A 26,203-nucleotide genomic window follows, 5' to 3' on the forward strand; every position below is an offset into this window, starting at 1 on the left:
GTGATATCACTTCTTATCATAGAGACCTAGACATTGGTTTTTATCACGTTATGATCTGGACTCTCAATCGGCTATAGGTAACCACGGTTTTAGAAATGAAACCCAAGTGGTTACAACCATAGACCTATAAAAATTTCTTTATATATCTATGGTTACAACTGATAAAAAATCTCCTTTATTGCTCAAATCTATTGCATCAAATGATAAATACTAAGTATTAATAATTTTTTTATCTGTATTAAATATTTTATAAATTTGTATTTAGTATATTTAAGTTTGGTTTTTATCCTACTTTGATTATAATTACAAGTTTATTTGTTATAATATTTAATACTTGTTTTTTAAAGTTACATTTTGTTTTTATAATTTTTTTGTTAAGTATATAATATACTTAATTTTATTAAGGTATTAATAAAATAAATATTTTATGTTCAATGAAAAATTGATTTAAATTTTGATTTTTATCCTATTTTGATTATGATTTTTTTTTTGCACTGTCTAATTTTAGCATGAAGAAATAAAGGTGTACCCAAAACCAATTATTAAGCGAGATTAAATCCTACGAGTACTATTTTATGAGGAGGGATACCCCACTTCCTCTAGTTCCTTTTGAATACTTGTCCCGCTTTTATAGAATTTTGAACAAAATAACATTTTCCAACATATTGGATCATTAAATTTTTTTTAATCAACAAATTATTTACCTATATTTGAGTATTTGATAAAAACATTATCCTCCTTAATAAATATTTAGTAATAGTTCATAACAATATTGTATATATAAGTCACAGAGTAAACTTTTTTGTAAGTTTTCATATCGCTTTTTAAATTCGAAATATTCAAAATATATATATATATATATATATATATTAATTTCCTAATACAATTTAAACTGTAGGTACTACTAAAACAAACTACTGTTCAAACATCGAAAAATATTCAATTTTTTCCTATAAAATGTTTGGCTTAAAGACCGTTGTGTAAACAAGTATAACAGCGATTTTTTTTGTCAAACGGCAAACCAACTACCGTTTGTTTTATGATTGGCAGCCACCATTATTATTCGTATATTAACAACGTAACACTGAAATCGCTACGACGGAATCCATTAAAAATAATACGAATCATTAAAGTCTTAAATTCCTGCAAAACATCAAGTGTAAAAAAAAATAAAACTATGTATTTTAAATATGCTAATATATTTGTATACTTGTTTGTTTATTTTCAAATAGCAAACACATTTACTGATGAGGTGGGTGATTAAATGATCTCATAGCTTAATGTATGATTCATTAAATGAAAAAATATATAACTATAACCTTTTTATATATATAGTGAATAATTCGGGACACATTATTTCTGCAATAATATTGTTTACATTGTGTATTAATTATAAAAATATAATGATTTTAGCAACTGGAAAAAATGTATTATGGAGTCAAAATCTTTAGTGTCAAAGAAGATTGTCCTTTTTGTTGCTTTGGGTGTTTTGGAAGAGTTACCAAGTTAGATACAAGAGGCTACTTACTGGAACACTTATCTGAATATAATCTAACTCGGGATTGCATTAAAGCGATAACAGAGGGCATGCCATACGGTACACAATAATAATTTAGTAATACATATTATAAAATATATTTATATACGTGAAATGTGAATAGCTAATAATCACTTTGCTGTTTTTCATAAATTATTATGGTTAGGTAGTATGTTTGTTACAACATTTCTGGGCAATACTTACACTGCAACGTATGTGAAGATAGTTAGGCAGAAAGTATATAGAAATATAAAACTCGTTTATTTTCGTTTGCCTACGAAATTATGTCATAAAACAATATTCATTTTGTGGCATTCCCCATGACTTTTTTAGACACGATTTTAGATTATTTAAAAACTAAATGAGCGGGCAGAAAAACATTATGTTTTTAAATAGCTTTTTAGAATACCCTTGTTATGGTCAAATGTTGTACATAAAAACCCGATAATAATAACTGCAACCAGTCAACTCGTTAAAATATAATATAGTTGGATACATTTTGATGTGAATACTTTTTTAATGATTTCTAGTCCATCAAAATATGAAGAAAAAGGCTTTTAAAGATCATATGAAACAAAAATATAACGAGTATTATGGGATTGCTAATGTGGTACCGTCCACAGGTGAGGAGTAATGTGGACGCTACAATACCAGCCGGTGTCGAATTTCTACATTTTCCACCTCTAGGCAAGTAATATTTTTCACTCTTTTAGCAATCAATTTTTCGTTTCTTTATAAAATAATATTTTTAATATTTCAACTTTCAATTTTTTGTAATGTGATAAATAAAAATAAATGTTGTTACATATTTTTTGGCTTTTCTAAATGAATTATTAGTTATCCGAAATATAATATCTAAACACAAAAATAAAAATCCAGTACAAAGTGATAGGCAGAATGGTGACGGAGCATATTGCACTCTACAACTTTTTTACTGTTTATCTACCGTTCTAGATCTATTGAAATAATTCCGATTTGGTGTATGGATGAAATTCGTTTGGTTTTTGTTTAGTTTAACATTACTAAACTTGTGACTGAGGTCTGACTGAAACATGTCTTTTTTTATTTAAATTTTCTTCCTTGGCGACCTATTGGTTGACTAATCTACGATTTCACACGTCATGAAGTACCAGCACTGGCTGGCCCCTTCTATCGAGCCTACTGTCTCAATATATTATTATATATCTGCTTACCTTAAATATCATCTTTTGTGCTTATTGTAATTAAATATATTACAGATTGTACAATTTCCAAAAAAAAAAAAAAAATTCTTCCTAATCAACTCTAAACGTATCGAAGTACAAAAAATACAATTGCACATTACTATGCGCAATTACTGATCATGCTATCGTGTTTAACCACTCGATGTTTCATAGGGTTTAATACAAAATTTGTTTTTGCTTAATAAAATTTTAGTCTTTTTATACAATTTGAGATCAGTTTTTCAATTTTTTTTTGGTTTTTACCTCCCTTCAAAACTAATTATTTATTATTATTATTTTGCCTATAACAAAAAAAAAAAAGCTAACACCTCCTCCACATTTAGCTCTAAAATATCTTTCCATATTATTAGATCTCTCTTATCCGGTATTTCTTGTTCTGAGTTAAAATAGTGCAGTTCCTGTAGGTGTCAGTTAACTCTGGGATCACTAAAAACGACTCGATTACATTGCCAGCTCATCTTTATCTTTCCCACGTCCACGTGGACTTCTCATCCCCTGTTAGAACATTCTTAAGCTTTACAGAAAAGTGTCACGTGGAATAGTTATTGCAATGGCTTAAAATAACTTAATCTGGTTTTATAAACATATTTAAAAACATTTCCTTTAATTCCTCAACCTAGTGCACCTTACACGTGGTGCCTACTATATGTGATTTTTCTATCCTCTTTTTCATTGTCCTCTCTCTTTTAACATTCTTAACCCCTGTTCTGTTCCCATCATACTATTCTAATAGCTTTTCAATTCAAGTACATGTGCATAATTCAGGTAAGTACACGCCACAGCAATTTAGATCATGAAAATAATATAACTTAAAACTATAAAACGTTGTTTTTGTAAAATATGACTGTTCATATAACGTCAAAACTTTTTGGGTTGTGTGTAACCAACTGGTGTTTTTCATATTTAGTTTGCAATGCTATAGTCATTGTGAAAAATACTGTTTAATAAAATAACGTGTAAAAAATAATACCTACCTATACATGGCCGGCTTCTGTACAACAAGGGAATTTTAGCTAAAATTAAAAATGCTAGTTGTATAGGTACTTATAATTATGTGTTAAACGCCAAGTGCAATGTAGTTACAATAATATGCCTTGTGGGGTCAAATAACAAATAAAATAATTCTAAACTTTTCAACGATGGTAAATTACGAATGTACAAAATAGGCATTCGCTATAACTTATGTAAATGTACAGTACTACCGTGCCAGAAAGTAGTTCTGAAAATATAAAAAAAACAAAAGAAATAAGTTAAAAAAAAAAAAGATTTGTTTTATACTAGTACAAAAAATATGACTATTCGTTTGTAGAGTAACATTGTGCAAAAAAAGAACTCCAAAAACAGATATATATATATATATATATATATATATATATATATATATATATATATATATATATATATATATATATATATATATATAGATACAAAATAGTCGCGTCGCATCATTTTGAAAACAATATGTCACCAACTAAAATAAAATGATCGATATTGGAACTCGAATAATTATTATCAGCTCAGTCGATCAAACCTTGTCGTATCTAGCCTTATTAAAAAAATATATTTTCAAGTACATTATTGACAGTGACCGCCAAACCAATTTCTTCTTCTAGCAACCCTATATATCAGAAACCACACCTAAAAGGGTACTTAATTTTGAACTGCATGCATTGACGTTTGAACAACGGGTAACTGTTTGAACAAATATACGAAGACATAACATCAATCCATGTTTTTTCTTATTTCAATAAATCATTTTAAATAAAATAACAATAGTAATAATAATAATAAAAGCACAAGATTAAATATGTTATTAGTAATGTTATTATTATGTACCTAACGACTTGTTGGAACAACTTAAATCGTAGAGAGTGTACAGATATTAATCAAAATTAGTATCACATTATGACATTATTGGTAGCTTTAAAATGAGAATTGATTTTATTTTAGTTATAAAGTAGAACATAGTATGTTTTCTGTGTTCCAGCGGTGCGAGGTGTTTCCTTACACTACTTATACTAAGTATTATATTAATAGAAAATAAAAAACAATATATTTGGTGGTCTATACTTGACAATACATTTTCAAAATAAGATACTGCGTTTAGTTACTATCGAAATCTTTATTTATTAATGTTTCTACTACAAACTAAGGAAAGTATATAATATATTTTTACTATTAAAACACACATTACGGTACAACAAAAATCTACAGAAATAAATCAAACAAAATTATTCAAGTAATATACTTATATTAATCTAATATTCTCTACGCTAAATATTAATAATATATAATATTATTTTAAATTATTATTATCAACGTGAATATGTGAGCATCTTAAAACCAATTCTAGCCGGAATCAATTAAAACAATAATATATTAATTATAATGTTAATTATAAACTATAATATACTTGCAATAATAATAATAAACAACCAAGTTGTTAATATTTAAATTAGACCTGAAATTCACTGAGACACGCCTCAGTAGTAAATTTGTATCATTTATAATAATTAAATTGTAGATTATAATAAAACATTTTTTTAATGACAATCGTTATTTAAATATAATTCTACAAATAGTATATTTTAGCGTAACTAATAAAAAAAAAGCGCGATACTTTTCCATCTAAATGGAAAACCGAATTAAAAACATTATAGCTTTAATTAATTTTCTGTTTCACCATTTCTCTAATTTTCATTTGCCGAAAAATAATCGGTGCTATAATCAGACTGAAAGTAGAAATAAAAACACAAAATTATTACACTCAATCATTATGCCAAGTGAAATAAAAAAATAGTATATTTCGTCCTAATTGATACAGTCGTTGTTTAAAGTCAACCTATTGAAATATGATACCACACAATATAGACTGTAGCATAGGCAGTTTTGTAATGCGAGGCTTGCTAATCGAGCCTGTTAGGACCATCAATACCTTAATAAATTCATATTTATAAAGTTAAAATAGTACTTAGGTTTATCTATAAAAGACAACCGGTTAAAGGCACTTGATTGGGCGAAAAATTGAAAAAATTCACCCTTACTCCTTCAAAGTCGAGAAAGAGACCCACAAAGTTTACATATTTTTCAACCTAAAATTACAATGCTTGATAAATTTTTTGAAAATATTCGAATGAACTTCAAGTTTGTATGGAATATTATTTTGAACGTGGTACTACTGGCAAACATTGACAAGCCAAATAAATATTATACGCTCTTTCCCCTAGAAGGGATAGACATTTTTTCTTTAGTTCACTTTTTAAAGCAAAGTTTTATGTCTGAAAATTGGACCTAGAATGGAACTATAACATATCAATTTACTATATTAACATTTATCAATTCTGCAGTCCAACTTTTTTTAAATAAAAATACCCCCTCCCTCCCCCCCCCCAAAAAAAGGAGTAAATTACAATGCATATTATATGGGTTAAGATGTGAAAATTAGTCTGAAGAAATGTCTGAAATATTTAAAAACTCACCCTTGCTGACATGTACCCAGAACTAAAACTTGGATGTTTGCTACTGTCCTCTCTCTAAAGGCAATACATTACATTAAGAATTATAAAAAAAAAATCATTTACCATAAAACTATAGATGACCAAATTATAAAATGCCTATAAACATAACAGTATTTCAATACTGTTATGTTTATAGGCATTTAAAAATTTGTTTTTAAATTAACAACCTAATTATTAAGTGTAATAGTGAATTCATTTTACCTGAAATCCAGGCTGAGTATTATAATTGTACGGCTATAAAAACATTATTTCATATAATTATAATTTTTGTATACTTCTTTTTAAAATCTTTGGTTTAAAAAAAAAAATACAAATACATGGTTCATATATATGTTTGAATTGTAAAATAATATTTTTGCTGATAATGATTAAATGTATGTACTTATTACCTATTAATAAAATATGCACCTAAGTATGACAAAAAATATATGCGAATTTCAAATAGGGTATACAAAGGCAAGTCGGGTATGATATTTAAACTACTAGGTAACTACTGGTTTAACTCATTATCGTCGGGCCAAGACAAGAATGTAACATGTATGTTACAACTGTAACATGTTGGGCTATCCATGTTTTATAAATTAGTAACATTTTGCATTTACAACTATTAATAATTATTATTAAGAAGCTTACTTTAAGAACGTCATTATTTTTAAATGGCCAGCCCCTTATTTCCTTATCTTGTATTTTCTTAAGCAAAAAAAAAACTATATTAGTAGGTCATTTTAAGTGTTAATTCAGGTACATTTGTTTTTTTTTTTTGTTTCGAATGATAACCTGTATTTTTTTAATAAAAGTGTTTTTATTTCTAATGAAGTACTATTTTTTAAATAAATTAAAAATGTGATAGTGAGACAAATTTTAGTATGCATTATGACTTCAACAATGTTATACGTTTAGTATTTTTTTTTTAGCAAAAAGTTAAAAATAAAACTCCATAAAATAAAACAATTTTCTAGTTAGATGAATAATAAAACTTTTCTAATGTACTTTCATACTTACTTACTTCTCTTAAAAAACATGACACAATTTTAATATTCAAATTTAAGTGTAATTTCAAAGGATAATTTTAGAAGACAACTTTTAAAATTTAATTAGCAACTTATAAATTTAAATTATTCACCTATTAATGATGTAATAACAATTATTTATTATAAATTATCAAAGATAATAGTATGATTTTGGTCCAACCCTGACCTTTAAAGTAATTATTATAAAAGTTTTAAATCGACCAGTAATAATTGTCATTACATTATTTTAATTTTAATAAGTTAATAAAATATGTAAGTTTCTATTAGACTTCAAAAAGTTACGCCATTTTTTTGAAATTTATTATTTTTGGACTAGGACACTGAAAACAATATAATTTAATATAACAAAAGTTATCTCATAGAAATAAATATTGTTAAGAGGACGCCACACACTACTAGTGTGAACATTTGGTTAATCTACTGTCAATGCTGGCCTCATATACATGCACAGCGCAAAGCCGTTTTTAATAGAGAAAAAATGTAATTTATCCTATAGAAATGACTGTGGTAATCTGTCAAAAAAAAATGACAACCAATTAAGAATCCTCATTAGGTATTCTATTAAAATTGTCTATACTTTACTTTTTAGAAGTTGGTGGTGTAACGTCCTCTTACAGTAGGTATAATTGTTAAAAAAATATATATATATATATTAATTACTATAATTAAACAAAAAATTATCAATAATATTACATTATATTACCCTCTGTTCCACAAATGTACTATGTTGTAAAGGCCAGCCAAAAGACTTCAAAGGATCGCTCTAAGACAAAACACTTACGTAAACTCAAAGCATATATTTTATTTTTTTAGTTTGTGTTTTATTAGAATGGAAACCTTAATTGTTTCATAAAATTAAAGCCAAAGGGTATCCCATCACTAAGGCTGGCAACAACGTTGCCACAGATTACTTTTTCAATAACCACCATGTTGATATTATACGGTTTGTTTGACTTTTCTTAAATATTGAAAATTAACAACAGCCCAAAGCACAGAAACGAGAAATTCAAAAATATTTTCAGATTTAAAATCGGGTAAATGGTGAACTTAAGATTGGTGGAAAAGCCTAGGGTCTATTTACGCCCAGTTTTATCACAGTCGTGAGGCACCCTTAAGCGATTTTGAGACATTTCGTACAGGCGGGGTGGTTTTATTTATATAATTTGCATAAATAACTAATACAATATTAGTATAGGAAAAAAAATTAAATCCATTTAAAAGGTTTATAAAATTATTACTTGATTAGGATCTGTAGAGCACGTTTCTGATGTAATAGACATTAGGATAATAATCACACAAATCAGTTTTTTTGTATCCATTGTAGTAATAAAATTAAATTAAATAACCTTCGTAAAATACTTTTGAATTAAACGTGTGTACTTTTTACAGCTAAATTTTTCAGTTTTTATAGAAGAAAAATCTACTGATGTTTGTGTTTGTTAAGACTCGTTTGATCAAATAAGTGCAATCAATACACAAGTGTAGCGCCTTCTTATAAGGAAACGATAGTTTAAATACGGATTAAACAAACGTAAAGTTGTTTTGACCAAGGTTTATGTTATTATATAAAAACATGACATCAGTGTACCCCATGAGTCTATATTGTATTCGCAGGCAATCTCATTTTTTTTATGTTTCCTACTCGGTATTTTAAACTGTATAACTATTTGCTTGACTATACACTGTGCAATTTAACCGCGCATAAACAGTAAACAGGAAATATTATTCGAACAATAATTCAAATATTATACTAAATACATTTGTATCTAAAGTGTTTCCTACTTCCAAAATAACGATGAAGTCACAATCAATCGAAAATTGGCACAAATCAAAACTTACATTATAGTTTTCCTAATTTTTTTACTGATGCAAACTGGTAAGCAGACTAAATAATAGATCCGTATTTTACTATATACCGACCTATCGCACAATATATAGTTTAAGAGAGATAGGGTTTATGAACACCCTATATTTAATAGAAAAGAAAGTATTTGTTATTTTTTTCAGATGGTTGTGTAAATAGGTAACAGATACATTTTTCGGTTTTGTCAAACGACCAAAAACTACTGTTTTTTTAAGATTCGTGAACATAGCTACGATTATTTATATTAGTCAGTATGGATTTTCGACGTATGACCCAAAAAACACATTCACGGAAGTTTTACACTGAAATCGCAAGTAGCCATTAAAAAGAAAGACAGAAAGAATCATTTTAGTTTCATACACTGAAAAACATTATTCAAGCGTGATCCCGTTGAAAAAAATATCATAATGAACTTTAAATATTTTATATACTTTTTATACATGTTTCATTATTTTAATACAGCAAATTCATTTACTGATATGGTAATTTTGAATCTATACTACCTAATATTATAATTAATTAATAAAAAAAAAAATGTTTTTCCATAATCCTAGTGAAATATATAATAGTAATAATTGGAGACACATTAGTTTTATAATTGTAGTATTCACATTTTGTATTAAAAATAAAAATGTAATGATTTTAGCAACTCAGTAAAATGTATACATCAATAATTGGAGAATGTAACGAGACTATATCATCAGATGGCGAGGAAATATATTTAGGCGTTTCCTATGAAACTGGAAAACACTACTTTAGTGACGTAGCAAACTGCACAAAACATGGAATATCAAAAGGGGAAGCCAGCCAGATAATTGATCGGATGTGGCGTACGTAGAATAATAATAATTCAGTTATAAATATTGTAAAATATACAGGGTGATCCACATATCGTGAATCGTGAACTACTCAATATCTCATAGGGTTTAATAAGAAATTCAATTTTTTTTTAAATATTTTTTTCACACTATGTGATCTCAATTGTTCACAATTTCTTTTTGTTTTTACCTCCCTCCCAACTTAGTTTTTTCGATAGCAACTTTTGCAACTTAAAATATATAATATGTGAAATGTGAAAACTAATGATCATTTTAATAAGGAATCTCGGCCACTGGCGGTTGGTTTCTTTAGAACGGACAATTGTCTGGGGGAAAAAACGGTCTTCGCACCTTTCTCTGTGACCAATTTATGGTTATAAAGAACAAGTTACTAAAATATAAAACCCTTATATCTTGTTTTTACAAATTATGTTACAAACAAAATTTATAACGGTTTTACAAATTGCAACTAATATTGAAATATCCATTCTACGACATTACCAAAGTATTTTTTTTTGTAGTTTTTTAAATAACAAAACAAGTGGACAAATACAATTATTGTTTTTAGGTGAATTTTGTTATGTAATAACTTAAATCGCTTAATATTATTCATAATAATATTTGCAACCACTCAATTCGTTACAGAATAATACGTGTAATACAGTTTGGTAAATTTTAATGTGAATATTTTACAATGATTTCTAGCTGAACCTATGTCGAGAGAGCAATTTAAAAAATCAATTGAATTTAAACTTACTTATAAGGTAATTCTGAATGTTTGCTATCTAATTATATGGCACACTAAAAAAAAAAATTAAAAAATGAAATACTCAATAAACTTGGTGAATAATATAATAGTTATAAATCGAGATACATTATTTTTATTTAATGGTATTTATATTGTGTATAAAAATTAAAAATGTATTTAATAAAATGATTTTAGCAACTAGAAAATATTTATGATGAGGTACTTGGTACTGAGAAAATAAACAGATACGTTATTTTCATTGTTACAAGCCATTATGTTACCAAGAATAGAGTTAAAGCCTATTTACTGAGCCAACAACACCAATACGGACTAAATGAAAAGGAAGTCAAAGAGATAATTAAACCCTTAAAGAGTATGTTGAATAATAATAATTCAGTAATATATATTGTAACCTATAGAGCATGTGTTTTTTTAATATTTTTGAGGTGTACTTATAATATTTTACATATTTACTGTAAAATTAGTTAGAAAAATAAGTTGCAAAATGTTTAAACGCTTTTATTTATTTATTCTACGAAATATGTTAAATGATAATTTTATAACACGATTTTAGATTATTTAAAAATGAAATAAGCGGAAAACCCAATTTTTTTTTTAAATACCCTTTATGGCCAAATATTGTTCATAAAACGCAATTATTAGAATTGCAACCCGTCAATTTGGTAGGGCATAGTATAGTTTAATATATTTTAATGTGAATACTTTTGTAATGATTTCTAGATAATCATATGTCCTGGAAGGAATTTAGAACATTAATTATTGTTGGAAAATAATGTATACGCTACCAGCCGGTGGTGCATTTGTTTAATTGCAGCCCCTAAGCAAGTAATTTTTTCACCCTTATATCATTACATTTTTCGTTTCTTTATAACATATAGTTTTTTTGTTATTTTTTTTTTTTATTGTGATATAGAAAAATATGTTTTTTTATATATTTTAGAGTCGTGTAAGTTAATTATTAGTTTTCTAAATAGTAAAAATAAAAATAAAATGCCAGTACAGTGGGGCATCACGGAGAAGGAGCACATTAAGGGGAGGGGGAGTAACTGCTTTTAGATAATATGTGTCCAACCCTTCTGTTGAGAAAGGCCATATTATTTGTTTGTATACGTTTGTCGATAGTACATAAAGGTATACATTGACAAATCAAATAAATATCAAAAACCAATTTGCCATAAACAGTATTCATGTTTTTTTTAAACTTTTCTAAATGTGTGACTGAGTTCTGAAAATTTGACTGCTGACTTACCTGACCGAAAGAAATTACGTTTAATATAATTTAACATATTGTAAAATTATCGCATTGTAAATTAAAGTTTATTTTAATGTTTCAGAGCTAGAAGATTACTTCAATATCCTTGGGTCATTCAATTTATTCAAAAAATCAAACTAATTTATGATTTATATTGTCTATTAAAAAAAAAAATCATTGTGGTATGCTATTAGCTTATTTTTTTAATTGTATGTATTAATAACTATTAATGGGTGTGTGGGTTTTTTTTGTTTTCATCGATTACTCTACTTTTTGTGTGATTTATAAATGTTATAATCAAACAATAAAACTTTATAAAAATGTTAAATAACTAGTATTTTGTTAATTAAAAAAGTTTACTCTTACCCTTACCTATCTACAAGTAAAGGGTAAAATTGAAAAAGGATCTTGAATTCAAAATAATTGGTAATAAAACTTGTCTGTTTATTAATAGTGTAGAAATTCAAAATGAACTTTCAGTTTATATGAATTTTAAGCTTGCAAGACAAAGTGATAGTGGGTTGGAAACTTCTGGTTTTTTTCTTTCATTTTTATACGCAATGGGTATAGGTCTATATCTAAATCGGTGGTAATTTTTTTTATAATGAAAACATCTTAAATGTGACTTAAACACTATTAACATTATAGTTATTACACAATATTACTTTTGATTTGATCGTTATCAAGCAATGACATTTCTAACATTATTGTACTAACGATACAAAACGTATCGTTGGCTTTTGTACAATTTAGAAAACTTGTTATTTACAAAGTATAATTAAATATGTTATATGAATGTGTAGCTAAAATATTACTACTTAATCTACATGAGAATTTAATTTATTTTTGTATAATTATAATAAGCTAAACTTAAAGGGATATTAAGATAATGATAATAATGTTAAGAATTTTAGTACAATCAATTTTGTTATTGACTAGGACGTAGATCCAAAAAAGTGTCAGCACATCGCTGGGGATGTGCATGCCATATGGCTTTTAATATTACTCGTACCTCTGAAGAAACTAATAAATAAACACATTATAAAAACTTACGTTATAGTTTTCCTAATTTTTTTACTGATGCAAACTGATGAGGAGACTAAATAATAGATCCGTATTTTACTATACACCGACCCATCGCACAATGTATAAGTTTAAGAGATATAGGGTTTATGAACACCCTATATTATGATGGGACATAGAGTATTCGGTTTTTTTTTCAGACGGTTGTGTAAATAGGTAACAAATACATTTTTCGGTTTTGTCAAACGGCCAAAAACTACTGTTTTTTTTAAGATTCATGAACATACCCACGATTTTTTTTATTAGTCAGTATAGATTTTCGACATATGACCCAAAAAAACACATACACGAAAGTTTTACACTAAAATCGCAATAACAGTACCCATTAAAAAGAAAGACAGAAAGAATCATTTTAGTTTCATACAGCTGCAAAACAATATTTAAGCGCTATCCCCGTTGAACAAAATATCATAATGAACTATAAATATTTTATATACTTTTTATACATGTTTCATTATTTTAACACAGCAAATGCATTTACTGATATGGTAATTTTGAATCTATGCTATCTAATATCATAATTAATTAATAAAAAAAAAAATGCTTTTCCATAATCCTAGTGAAATATATAATAGTAATAATTGGAGACACATTAGTTTTATAATTGTAGTATTCACATTTTGTATTAAAAATAAAAATGTAATGATTTTAGCAACTCAGTAAAATGTATACATCAATTGGAGAATGTAGCGTGACTATATCATCAGATGGCGAGGAAATATATTTAGGCGTTTCCTATGAAACTGGAAAACACTACTTTAGTGACGTAGCAAACTGCACAAAACATGGAATATCAAAAGGGGAAGCCAGCCAGATAATTGATCGGATGTGGCGTACGTAGAATAATAATAATTCAGGTTTAAATATTGTAAAATATATAGGGTGAGCCACATATCGTGATTCGTGAACCACTCAATATCTCATAGGGTTTAATAAGAAATTCAATTTTTTTTTAAATATTTTTTTCACACTATGTGATCTCAATTGTTCACAATTTCTTTTTGTTTTTACCTCCTTCCCAACTTAGTTTTTCCGATAGCAACTTTTGCAACTTAAAATATATAATATGTGAAATGTGAAAACTAATGATCATTTTAATAAGGAATCTCGGCCACTGGCGGTTGGTTTTTTTAGAACGGTCAATTGTCTGGGGGAAAAACGGTCTTCGCACCTTTCTCTGTGACCAAATTATGGTTATAAAGAACAAATTACTAAAATATAAAACCCTTATATCTTGTTTTTACAAATTATGTTACAAACAAAATTTATAACGGTTTTACAAATTGCAACTAATATTGAAATATCCATTCTACGACATTACCAAAGTATTTTTTTTTGTAGTTTTTTAAATAACAAAACAAGTGGACAAATACAATTATTGTTTTTAGGTGAATTTTGTTATGTAATAACTTAAATCGCCTAATATTATTCATAATAATATTTGCAACCACTCAATTCGTTACAGAATAATACGTGTAATACAGTTTGGTAAATTTTAATGTGAATATTTTACAATGATTTCTAGCTGAACCTATGTCGAGAGAGCAATTTAAAAAATCAATTGAATTTAAACTTACTTATAAGGTAATTCTGAATGTTTGCTATCTAATTATATGACACACTAAAAAAAAAAATTAAAAAATGAAATACTCAATAAACTTGGTGAATAATATAATAGTTATAAATCGAGATACATTATTTTTATTTAATGGTATTTATATTGTGTATTAAAATTAAAAATGTAATTAATAAAATGATTTTAGCAACTAGAAAATATTTATGATGAGGTACTTGGTATTGAGAAAATAAACAGATACGCTTTTTTCACTGTCAAAAGCCATTATGTTACCAAGAATAGAGTTAAAGCCTATTTACTGAGCCAACAACACCAATACGGACTAAATGAAAAGGAAGTCAAAGAGATAATTAAACCCTTAAAGAGTATGTTGAATAATAATAATTCAGTAATATATATTGTAACCTATAGAGCATGTGTTTTTTTAATATTTTTGAGGTGTACTTAAAATATTTTACATATTTACTGTAAAATTAGTTAGAAAAATAAGTTGCAAAATGTTTTAAACGCTTTTATTTATTTATTCTACGAAATATGTTAAATGATAATTTTATAACACGATTTTAGATTATTTAAAAATGAAATAAGCGGAAAAACCATTTTTTTTTTAAATACCCTTTATGGCCAAATATTGTTCATAAAACGCAATTATTAGAATTGCAACCCGTCAATTTGGTAGGGCATAGTATAGTTTGATATATTTTAATGTGAATACTTTTGTAATGATTTCTAGATAATCATATGTCCTGGGAGGAATTTAGAACATTAATTATTGTTGGAAAATAATGTATACGCTACCAGCCGGTGGTGCATTTGTTTAATTGCAGCCCCTAAGCAAGTAATTTTATCACCCTTATATCATTACATTTTTCGTTTCTTTATAACATATAGTTTTTTTGTTATTTTTTTTTTTATTGTGATATAGAAAAATATGTTTTTTTATATATTTTAGAGTCGTGTAAGTTAATTATTAGTTTTCTAAATAGTAAAAATAAAAATAAAATGCCAGTACAGTGGGGCATCACGGAGAAGGAGCACATTAAGGGGAGGGGGAGTAACTGCTTTTAGATAATATGTGTCTAACCCTTCTGTTGAGAAAGGCCATATTATTTGTTTGTATACGTTTGTCGATAGTACATAAAGGTATACGTTGACAAATCAAATAAATATCAAAAACCAATTTGCCATAAACAGTATTCATGTTTTTCTTTAACTTTTATAAATGTGTGACTGAGTTCTGAAAATTTGACTGCTGACTTACCTGGCCGAAAGAGATTACGTTTAATATAATTTAACATATTGTAAAGTTATCGCATTGTAAATTAAGTTTTATATTAATGTTTCAGAGCTAGAAGATTACTTCAATATCCTTGGGTCATTTTGTTTATTCAAAAAATCAAACTAATTTATGATTTTTATTGTCTATTAAAAAAAGAAATTCATTGTGGTATGCTATTAGCTTATTTTTTCAATTGTATGTATTAATAACTATTAATGGGTGTGTGGGTTTTTTTTGTTTTCATCGATTACTCTACTGTTTGTGTGATTTGTAAATGTTATATTCTTCAAACATTAAAACTTCATAAAAATGTTAAATAACTAGTATTGTGTTGATTAAAAAGTTTACTCTTACCCTTACCTATCTACAAGTAAAGGGTAAAATTGAAAAACGATCTTGAATTCAAAATAATTGGTAATAAAACCTGTCTTATTAGTAATAGTGTAGAAATTCAATATGAACTTTCAGTTTATATGAATTTAAAGCTTCCAAGACAAAGTGATAGGGGGTTTGAAACTTCTGGTTTTTTTCTTTCATTTTTATACGCAATGGGTATAGGTCTATATCTAAATCGGTGGTCATTTTTTTTTATAATGAAAACATCTATAATGTGACTTAACCACTATTAAAATTATAATTATTACACAATATTACTTTTGATTTGATTGTTATTAAACAATAACAATACTACTTTCATAAATAAAAAGTATATGTGATGCTAACAGTCATTTGTTTACATTACCTAACAATCAAGAACATATCGTTGGCTTTTGTACGGAATAGAAAATGAACTAAACTAGAATTTAATATGTTTTAAATAAAGAAAAACAAGATATAAAGAAGTCTCCCTGGGAGTTCTAATAAATAATAATTAATATAATAATAATACATTTGTACATTAATATTATGTTTAAATTCTTAAAAATAAATTTTAGGTTATATTTATTTAAAACAGCTTGGTCGAACAACGTTATATTTTCTTAAACGTATTTCTTTAATTCAAATATGTATTATCAGGTGAATGGGTAAAAATGTAATGTATTATTAAGTATTAATTATAAATGTTTAATTTAGGACCATTTAATAGAATAATATTGTATTGTAATGGTTCAAATAAAGGAGAGGTAAGGGGGCTCATCGTAGGGTAAATGGGGAAAGATTATGGAAACTGAAGGAGCTATCCTACACACCCCTAACCTCTTCAAAATTAAACCATTACGCTAAATATTATTGTGATATGCGTGAAAACGTTATTGTGTACGTATCTCGTTTGTAGTGAAGCAACAATGTTGAAGCAGCAGCTTGTAGATTAAATTCATTTATTACTTAGATTTAATAATGAAATACACTTGCGTCTAATTTAAATCAGTCACTAAGCGTATGATAATGATTTGCTTAAATGAAGTTGCTGTTTTGTTTATACTTTTTATACCCTTTTAACTCTGGACGTTTCGCCTCAAACTGCTAAAACAATAAGTGGGGAACGACTCAAAGTTCGTTCAGAAGTTCGGTAAGATCAGGCCGTGATTATTAAGAAGCAACCGACCTTGAGGGTCGATATTTAACCTCACTCAACACGCACTACTCTGATTGACTTTCCTTAGCTGAACACTGATTAATTTACTGTTTAACTACCTAAATTGTCCTATTGCTGGCGAGAACATCCAAGTTCCAAGTGAATATTTTAATTCAATGAAATTGGATCCCTCGAGCTGCTTTACGCTTCTCAAGAGAATTAAATGAACCAGGCCAGTCTCTTGGACTATGTTGAGATAGTTAAATTAATAGATGAACTATTAAATAGAATAATAAATGAACACAATGTTTTGTTTGTGCATAAGACTTTGAAAATACGCTGGATCAGACCATAAACGATTAAGTGGAAATCATCTGACCGCACTCGCCATGCCTTATCAATTAAATAATTGGTAAGTTGCAGACGAGCGTGGCCAGACAACTTGGGCCACTGGAATCACGATGACTACTGAGGCTACTAGCTCTACTGGATCAGCTGGGCGTACGGCAAACCTGTTGCTTGTCTTATATAGGGGTGGATGTGCGTCATCAGCGGGGGAAAGATATAGAAATGTCCCCTCGTATGAAATCATCCATGCGTAAAGTCTGAGTCATCGTATCTTATGTGTAATTTTTATTTAACATATCCGTTTATACTTTTTATATAAATATTATACTAAAAATAATTGATAGTTGTGTGCGATATTAGTATTTGTGCATACAATTGATTATAGAATATATAACTTATATTGTATAAAATGACATTATTTGTGTGCAAGTATGTGATTTAGTGCACACAATATAATCATTACAGTATCTTAATGTACAAAATACTTATTCGCTGTAATTATTGGAACTTCAAAATTCTACGTCCTTGCGAAAAATTGGTTCAAACATTTGGGCAGGAATTAGGATTTAATAAAAGACAAAACAAAAAAACGTTTAAAAAAAACACTTGCTTTCGATAAACAACAAACCATAAAATTTCATTACGGATTGTTTGTAAATTTGAGTGTACGCACTATACAATATTTAATCATAAATAATACAATATAGCAATGAAGGTACCTGTAAATATTATGTTATATAATACTGTTAAAATTGGACAATGCGACCATAAGAATGATTTTTATGTGCTACCGGTTTTGGAAAACCGATGCAATGTGATGATTATTAAGAGGAAATGTAGTATCCTTACAAAGTCATGACAAATGAACAAATGGATGAAAAATGAAAATTCAAACGCTTACAAATTTTTAAAATGTATGTCTGCAAATTTATGTAATTAAAAACATATGTTGCCTTAAAAAAAAACTAAAAACCCCCCATTTTGATTTATAAGGATTGGTAATCTTCTTCTTCTTCACGTTCCACTTCTATCGAAGGTTGGAAATCATCATGGCTGTATGTTTTTTGTCCTTGGCTGCACTGAATAGTTCCTTAGTGTTGTATTGAAACCACTATTTTAGATGTTTCAGCCAGCTCGTTCTAGGTCTTCCCCTGCTCCTCTCCCCTCAAATCTTTCCTTGTATTATGAGCTGCAAGAGCTGATATTTTACACCCCTAAGCATATGTTCAAAATATTGCAACTTCCTAGATTTTATAAACTTCATCACCTCTGGTTCTTTGCCTATTCTTCTTAAAACTTCTGCGTTTGTAAATTTGTCAACCTACCTTTCCTACGGAAACACCACATCTCAAATGCTTGAATTTTTTGAACATTTGCTTTCTTTAGAGTCCAAGCTTCCATTCCGTACAACAAGGTGGAAAACACGTAGCACTTCAACATCCTAGTTTTTAAATCCAATGGTAGATCTCTGTTTGAAAAACTTTTCCTTAGATTAAAGAACTTTGATCTAGCAATTTTAACTCGACATCGGATCTCTCTTGAGTTATCCCAGTTACTGTGAATCCATGTCTCAAGATACTTGTATGAAGACACTCTTTCTATTATGGTATTGTTTAATATTAATTTAAATTCATTATTGCGAGTGTCTGTGTGGTCTTTGGTTATTAACTTGAATTTAGTTTTCTTAACATTCATCTCAAGTCCATATTTGTTACATGCAATGTAGAGAAGAAATGTATTGTATGATCAGAGAAGCTAAGCAGTACTTAAAAGAAGATGAATAAATAAATCTTAGAATTGCTACCCGGCATTGATTAACTTGAAGAGTTAATCAGAAAATTTTAAATTTTAAAAACATTTAAAATTTAACAGAAGTAACATGTACAGACTTAATAGTATACATACAAAATGTTCTACGGTAATTAAAAAAATGGACAGCATACTATAATTTAACTATAATGCTACTATACCTGGATGCAAGCAAACCTTAGAATCTCTAATTATGGTAAGATTATTATTATTTTTTTGAAATCTATAATTATTTAGTTTTCATCCATTCTCTATATTCATTGTTAAGTTTTATACCTAAAATTGTATAATAATGTCTTAATTGTCTCATTATAATTTACCACAATCACTGTTTTCTCAGTAAGAGAGAACATTTATTATAATATGCTTTAGTAACTATTACGGTTCTTCATTTCAAAGTTTAATTCATTAAGTTCTATTTGGTTTATTTGTACATTTAGTTAATTTCATCTTCTAGGCTTTATTTTCTGTTTATTTAACTATTATAGGTTCATTTAAAATATCTCTAATTTAAGTAAAATATTACAAAACACAACCTAGTATTTCAATGAATTAGTATATATATAAAAATACTAGAATACTGTATAAATCCTTATGATAAACATTATATAAATATTCATATATCATAGTAGCATTGAATTATTATCTTTAGTCGTCACTGAACTTCGGTCTGACAAGCATTAGATTCGTATAAACTAAAAATTAAATTTACCAATAAAATATACATAGTATCATTTCTAGTGTGTGGAATATTCTAGAAATAATTTGATTCGTACAAGTGAAACCCGTGTAGCCACGCAGATTATATATCTTTTGGACCAAATAAGATTTTTAGATTCTGTTTTACTAATCAAACTGTTTGGTTATTTATAAATATTTTTAATTTATATAAAATATTACAAACACAGTTTAACAATTCCGTGGTTTAGAGTAGGAGTCAAAACTACTGTTTCAATAAAAATAATTAAAAAAAAAAAAACAGAATAGCTGTTATACAGTTAGCTCCTATATCCTGAAGGAACTGATTTTTTCAGCTATTTATACATTTCTCACCTTCTTCATGGAATTTATTTATGTAAATGTTCTTCTGTTATTATTAAAACCTAAGCCACGTCAGTTGAGGTTAATTATATTTTTATCAGCAGAAAACGAGTTGTTTAACATTTTTATGAAGTTTTAATGTTTGAATATAACACTTACAAATTAAACAAATAATACAGTAATCCGTTAAAACAAAAATAACCCTCACACCCATTAGAATTTAAAGAATAAACACAAAAAATCCATGCTAACAGCATAGTACCTTGATTTTTTTTTTTATATAAACTTAAATTAAATACTTTAAATAGTTTGAATTTTTAATTATAGTGAATGAGGATAGGATTTTGGTGTAATCTTGTAGCCCTGAAATAATAATAAAAGATTGATTACAAATAAATATACAATGCGTAAGTAAACAGCATAATATGTAAAATTATATAAAACATTTTCAGAACTAAAAGTGATAAAATTACTAAAAATAAAAAACACTTTGGAAGACTGTAATTTGCATACGATTGTATATTTTGTACTATGATACGTTTAGAATTGATTAGGTAGATAATCTAAATAAAAGAAGACATGTTTCAGTCAGACCTCGTTTATAAATTTAGAAATGGTTTTCGATATTTGTTTCATTGGGCAATGTATATCTACTTATCGGTAAATATTTTTCTGCCTATGTACTACAACTTTTGATCTATGAGAGGCCTAGGTCTCTCGGAATTTCCAATCTCAATTCATCCCAAACATGTTTCATCCATATACCGAATTAGAATTATTTCAATAGATCTAGAACAACAGATATACAGTAAGAGTTGTATAGTGTTCTTTGAAATTTTGTTTGTATTTAATGCGTCCAATAAAGTGTTTATTAAATATACAACAGCTGTACCGCAAAATGTTTTAGTCGAGGACGTATATTGTTTTTTCAATAACGGGTTTATGGCGTTATGGCTTTTTTTTAAATTAGTTCCAAATTTGAATGGTATATTTTTTTAGATAATGTACTATTGATAAACATTGACAAACTAGTAAAATATCAAAAACCCTTCCTACCAGAAAAGGTGAAAATATAATCTTTGTTCTGAAGTTAGATATAAAGTGGCATTATCATTTTCGGTACAAATAATTCCTAAAGAAGTGTGACCTCCCCTGCTCCAATATGCTCCGTCACCATTCCGCCCTATCACACTGTACTGGCTTTTCATTTTTGTATTTACTATATTTTGTATAACTAATAATTAATTTAGATAACCCTAAAATATATGACAATTTGAATTTATATTTATCAAATTTAAAAAAATCACTATATTATAAAGAAGCGAAAATTGTAATAGTAAAAGGGTGAAAAAAATTACTTGCTTAAAAGCGGCAAATCCGCCACCAGGTAGTGTTGTAGCGTCCACATTACATAACACCTTTTATTAATTCTCTAAATTCTTCTATTGGAATATTATCTTTATCTAAAAATCATTATAAAAGTATTCATATTAAATTTTACCGAACTTTATTATGTTGTAACGAGTTGACTGGTTGCAATTATTATTAACGCGTTTTTATGTACAATATTTAGCCATAAGGGAAATAATCAAAAGCCATCTAGGTAATCCTCAGAAATGTTATGACGAAAACCCACTACCTACCAATAATAATTTACGCAAAACATCAAAGTAATTACTGATTATTAGTTATTCTCATTTCACATATATATTTTTTAATATCATTAAATGAATTATTATTGTTAATCGTACCCGTCGGGAAGTGTTCTGTTATTTTTAGCATTATTTCATAAGTTGTTATTCCGTATTCTAATAAGTTGTCTGACAAGTAGAGTCTTGTAAATTTCTTGTCAACTTTTCCACTTCTAAACCAATTGGCGTTAGAACTTTTGGCACCAGCATAAATGTCGTCTAATTGCTAAAATAATTACATTTTTTTTTAATACACAATATGGTCACTATTATTGTGGAAAGAACGTGTCTCAAATTATCACCATTATATTATTCACTATGTTTATAAAGTATTTAATTGTTTACTTTAATGTATCATATGTTTAGTTATTAAAGAAATCATAATTACCGCTTCAGTAAGTTTTATTTTTTTTAGTATTTCTTTAAATTCCTCTTTTGTTAAAGCAATATCTAGAAACCATTACAAAGGTATTCATATTACAATATACTAAACTAAATTATGCTGTAACGAATTAACAAGTTGCATATTTTATTATTATTGCGTTTTTATAACATACACAATTTGGACATAACGGGTTGTTATTAAAAGTCATCTAAAAACAATAACTTTGTTACCGCTTTTTTAATTTTAAATAATCTAAAATCGTGTCTAAAAAAACATCAAGGAGAATTTCGTAAAATGAATACTTCAATATTAATCACAATTTATAGGTCTAAAGAAAACAAGAGCGGTTTTTAGTTTTTATACCTTGCACAATATTTTAATGCACTTCAGTAATGTTGTAAAAAATGCATACTACCTACCGAAAATATATATTCACATAATAATATATATTTTACAATATGTAATACTAAATTATTATTATTCAACGTACTCTTTAAGGGTTTATTTATCTCTTCGACTTCCTTTTCATTTAGTCCATATTGGCGTGGTTGCAATTTGTTAATTATAAACTCGATTTTCTCTGCAGATAGATTATGTTTCGGTATCGTGGTTTCCTTTCTTAAGTAGTTTTTTACGGAATGCCTGGTAACATATCCTTTCTCATCGTCTCGTAATTTATCATTAAGTTTTACAAGTTGCTAAAATCATTACATTTGTATTTTTAATAAACACTGTTATGAACCCCTGAATATTATAATATGTTTTTTTCATATGTGTGTAAATAATTATACAAGTTAAGAGCATCAGATAATTGGTGTTGACCACGACCGAGTCGAATGGAATTCGCTGACTTAGGGATTTAGCCTTAGTCAGAAACACTCAACCGTGTCCCACCACAAACGGTGAGTTAGTCGTTTTGCTGCAGAGCATCAGTCATGTCTTATGAAGTAGCTAAGTTTTTCAGAGCATCTATGTATGTTTCAGAGTATCTTTAAAGTTATTTGTAAATTGTGTACATAACCATTTTGTTTTTAATTGTTTATTGTGTTAACTCATAATACAGAGTTAGTTGAGTGACAGCAGAGCATCCGTCTTGTCTTGTTAATTAATGTGTTAAATAATGTCTTGTTAGTTAATGTGTTTTCAGAGTATCTAAGAAGTTATTTGTAAATTGTATACATTAACTATTCTTTTTGTTTAAAATTGTTTATTTGTGTTGTTCTATAACACAAATCAGAAAATCCGTCGAAAGTTTGCGTTAAAATTACTGACTTAAACCTAAATCTCTTCCTCAAACCGTGGCTCACGTTACAACACTGTGAATACTACTATTTTAGAAATAATGTGTCTCGAATTATAAACTACTAGGTATATTCACTATAGTATCGAACTATTACTATTATATTATTCATATTTAGTTATCAAAACATTCATACCTACCGTATCAGTAAGTTTTATTTTTTTTAGTGATTCTTTAAAGTCCTTTTTTGACATAGGAACATCTAGAAATCATTACAAAAGTATTCATATTACAATTTACCATACTAAATTATGCTGTAACAAATTAGCAGGTTGCATTTATTATTATTGCGTTTTTATGACGTACACAATTTGGCCATAACGGTTGTTATTAGAAGTATATAACTTGTTTTTCCTAACTTACTTTAGGACTTATGCATAATATTATAACTACTCCTTAGAAAGTTGAAAAAAACAAACTACTTATCGATAACCATTTTTGTAAAAAGGTTAAGTGATTACTAGTCACATTTCACATATACATTTTACATTATTAATACCTACTTAATTATTATTATTTAACATACTCGGCAATTTTTCAATATTAAACTCGATTTCTTGTTCAGGTAATTCATCTTTCAATCGCATAGTTTTCTCCAATAAGTAAAATTTTACTAGATCCTGAGCCACATCGTCTTCATGTACCGAATTAAAAATTTGGGTAAAATGCTAAAATCGTTAATTTTTTTTTTAATACACAATTTAAATACCATTATTACAGAAATAATGTGAAAATAAGTAATATTATCTATGTACGACACGGATTTATTTGCAAATAAATATATAATTATTATTAGATATAAAAAAAAGTCATAATTACCGCATCAGTAAGTTGTATTGTTTTTAGGTTCTGTATTGTCATAGGAACATCTAGAAATCATTACAATAGTATTTGTATTACAGTTTACCAAACTAAATTATGCTGTAACCACATAACAGGTTGCATTTATTGTTATTGCGTTTTTATGTACAATATATGGCCATAACGGGTATAATTAAAAGTCATCTAAAGACAATACTTTTATTGGCCCGTTATTATGTATGTGCATAACTTAGTCATCCCAACTATTTTTGCAGGCGACTTTTGCATAATATTATAGGTACTCATCAGAAATGTTGTAAAAAACACACTACCTACCGACGATAATTTATGTAGAAGGCAAAGTCACATTTCACATACCTATACATTTTACAATATGTACAATACTAAATTATTATTATTCAACGTACACTGCAATTTTTCAATTATAAACTTGATTTCCTGTTCAGGTAGTCCATCCTTCAATCCCACGATTTTCTCAATTAAGTAACACTTTATTGAATGTTCAGCAACATCTTCATATACCGCATCATAAATTTCGTCCAATTTCTAAAATTATTAAATTGTTTTTTTTTAATACTAAATGCGAATACTATTATTACAGAAATAATGTGTTTTAAATTATAATTATTCAATAAGATTATTAAATAAACTTTATAATATATAAATGTGTTTAATAAAATATATAGTTGGATAGAATAAATTCAAAATTACCTCATCAGTAATTTCTTCATATTTTACTTTACAAAAACATAGAAACATGTATGAAAAAATACAAACAAATTTAATATTCATTATGATATTTTTTTAATGCGTAAGTTAATTGAATAGTGGTATACAGGAATTTAAAGCTTAAATGTTTCCTATTTTTTTTTACGGCTGCTGTCTTAGCGATTTCAGTGTGAAACCTAATAAATAATATGTATTTTGTTTGTTCAATATAGGTTAAATATTCACATTGAATTTAAAAATAAATAATCGTATCTATGGTCTACGAATCACAAAAAACCAGTAGTTGTTTAGTCGTTTGACAAGCCCAAAAAATGTACCTATTACCTGTTTACACAACCGTCTTATAACAATATGTTATTTTTTAGCTTTTTGTAAACCGAACGCTTTATAGAAAAAGGTTTTTTTTTATCAAATCGCTTTCGTATAATATTATTATATTGGACGTTTTATTATTTATATTAGGGTTTTTTCATATGGTTACACCGGCGCGCGTACTTATCTAAGTTTGATGAATGTTTGATTTTCATTCTTCTGTAGTTAGAAAAAATGTTACTGAACTCTAATTTCAAAACCAACAAATCTAGGTTTAAATATAATATTATCATTAAACAG

At 27.3% G+C, this 26,203-nt stretch overlaps 3 protein-coding genes and 1 long non-coding RNA gene across 11 annotated transcripts; 2 read left to right on the forward strand and 2 right to left on the reverse strand.

The window, feature by feature from the left end:
- The first annotated feature begins 1,077 nt into the window (after positions 1-1,077).
- Positions 1,078-2,274, forward strand: LOC126837351 (uncharacterized). Its single transcript, XR_007685505.1, has 3 exons — positions 1,078-1,252; positions 1,414-1,597; positions 2,068-2,274. It is a non-coding gene; the product is annotated as an uncharacterized LOC126837351 (long non-coding RNA).
- A 2,392-nt stretch (positions 2,275-4,666) lies between these two features.
- LOC126837301 (uncharacterized) lies at positions 4,667-16,048 on the forward strand. 7 transcript variants are annotated; one of them, XR_007685497.1, is made up of 7 exons: positions 4,676-4,999; positions 7,899-7,925; positions 9,820-10,003; positions 10,697-10,755; positions 10,935-11,112; positions 11,481-11,585; positions 12,095-12,271. XR_007685497.1 is itself a non-coding variant. In XM_050571148.1 (5 exons), exons 2-5 carry the CDS (start codon positions 9,832-9,834, stop codon positions 15,455-15,457), a joined length of 462 nt encoding a protein of 153 aa, XP_050427105.1. In that variant the 5' UTR covers positions 4,667-4,999; positions 9,820-9,831; the 3' UTR covers positions 15,458-15,470. The 7 variants fall into 7 exon arrangements, 4 of the variants coding, with proteins under 4 accessions (XP_050427105.1, XP_050427106.1, XP_050427104.1 ...); XR_007685496.1 differs by lacking the exons at positions 7,899-7,925; positions 12,095-12,271 and adding an exon at positions 16,018-16,048 and having other exon boundaries at positions 4,678-4,999; XR_007685495.1 differs by lacking the exon at positions 7,899-7,925 and having other exon boundaries at positions 4,678-4,999.
- Positions 5,317-8,670, reverse strand: LOC126837302 (uncharacterized). The gene is made up of 6 exons (XM_050571150.1): positions 8,548-8,670; positions 8,013-8,072; positions 6,912-6,968; positions 6,480-6,512; positions 6,240-6,293; positions 5,317-5,492 (listed from the first exon to the last, which is right to left on the reverse strand). The coding sequence occupies exons 1-6, from the start codon at positions 8,626-8,628 to the stop codon at positions 5,451-5,453; spliced, it is 327 nt and encodes a 108-aa protein (XP_050427107.1). The 5' UTR covers positions 8,629-8,670; the 3' UTR covers positions 5,317-5,450.
- A 4,778-nt stretch (positions 16,049-20,826) lies between the features above and the next one.
- On the reverse strand, positions 20,827-25,763 carry LOC126837335 (uncharacterized). Of its 2 annotated transcripts, none has more exons than XM_050571200.1 (10): positions 25,574-25,763; positions 25,270-25,408; positions 24,860-24,909; positions 24,567-24,708; positions 24,181-24,242; positions 23,231-23,438; positions 22,744-22,805; positions 22,416-22,581; positions 22,027-22,127; positions 20,827-21,027 (listed from the first exon to the last, which is right to left on the reverse strand). In XM_050571200.1, the coding sequence occupies exons 1-9, from the start codon at positions 25,652-25,654 to the stop codon at positions 22,072-22,074; spliced, it is 966 nt and encodes a 321-aa protein (XP_050427157.1). In that variant the 5' UTR covers positions 25,655-25,763; the 3' UTR covers positions 20,827-21,027; positions 22,027-22,071. The 2 variants fall into 2 exon arrangements, with proteins under 2 accessions (XP_050427157.1, XP_050427156.1); XM_050571199.1 differs by having other exon boundaries at positions 22,023-22,127.
- Positions 25,764-26,203: the final 440 nt, after the last annotated feature.

The sequence above is a fragment of the Adelges cooleyi genome, unplaced genomic scaffold (assembly GCF_023614345.1).
Source record: "Adelges cooleyi isolate 19-005CV unplaced genomic scaffold, UGA_ACOO_1.1 ACOO_flye_CR_arks_rails_tigmint_CR_PRNA_248, whole genome shotgun sequence".
In the NCBI taxonomy this organism is placed as follows: Eukaryota; Metazoa; Arthropoda; class Insecta; order Hemiptera; family Adelgidae; genus Adelges; species Adelges cooleyi.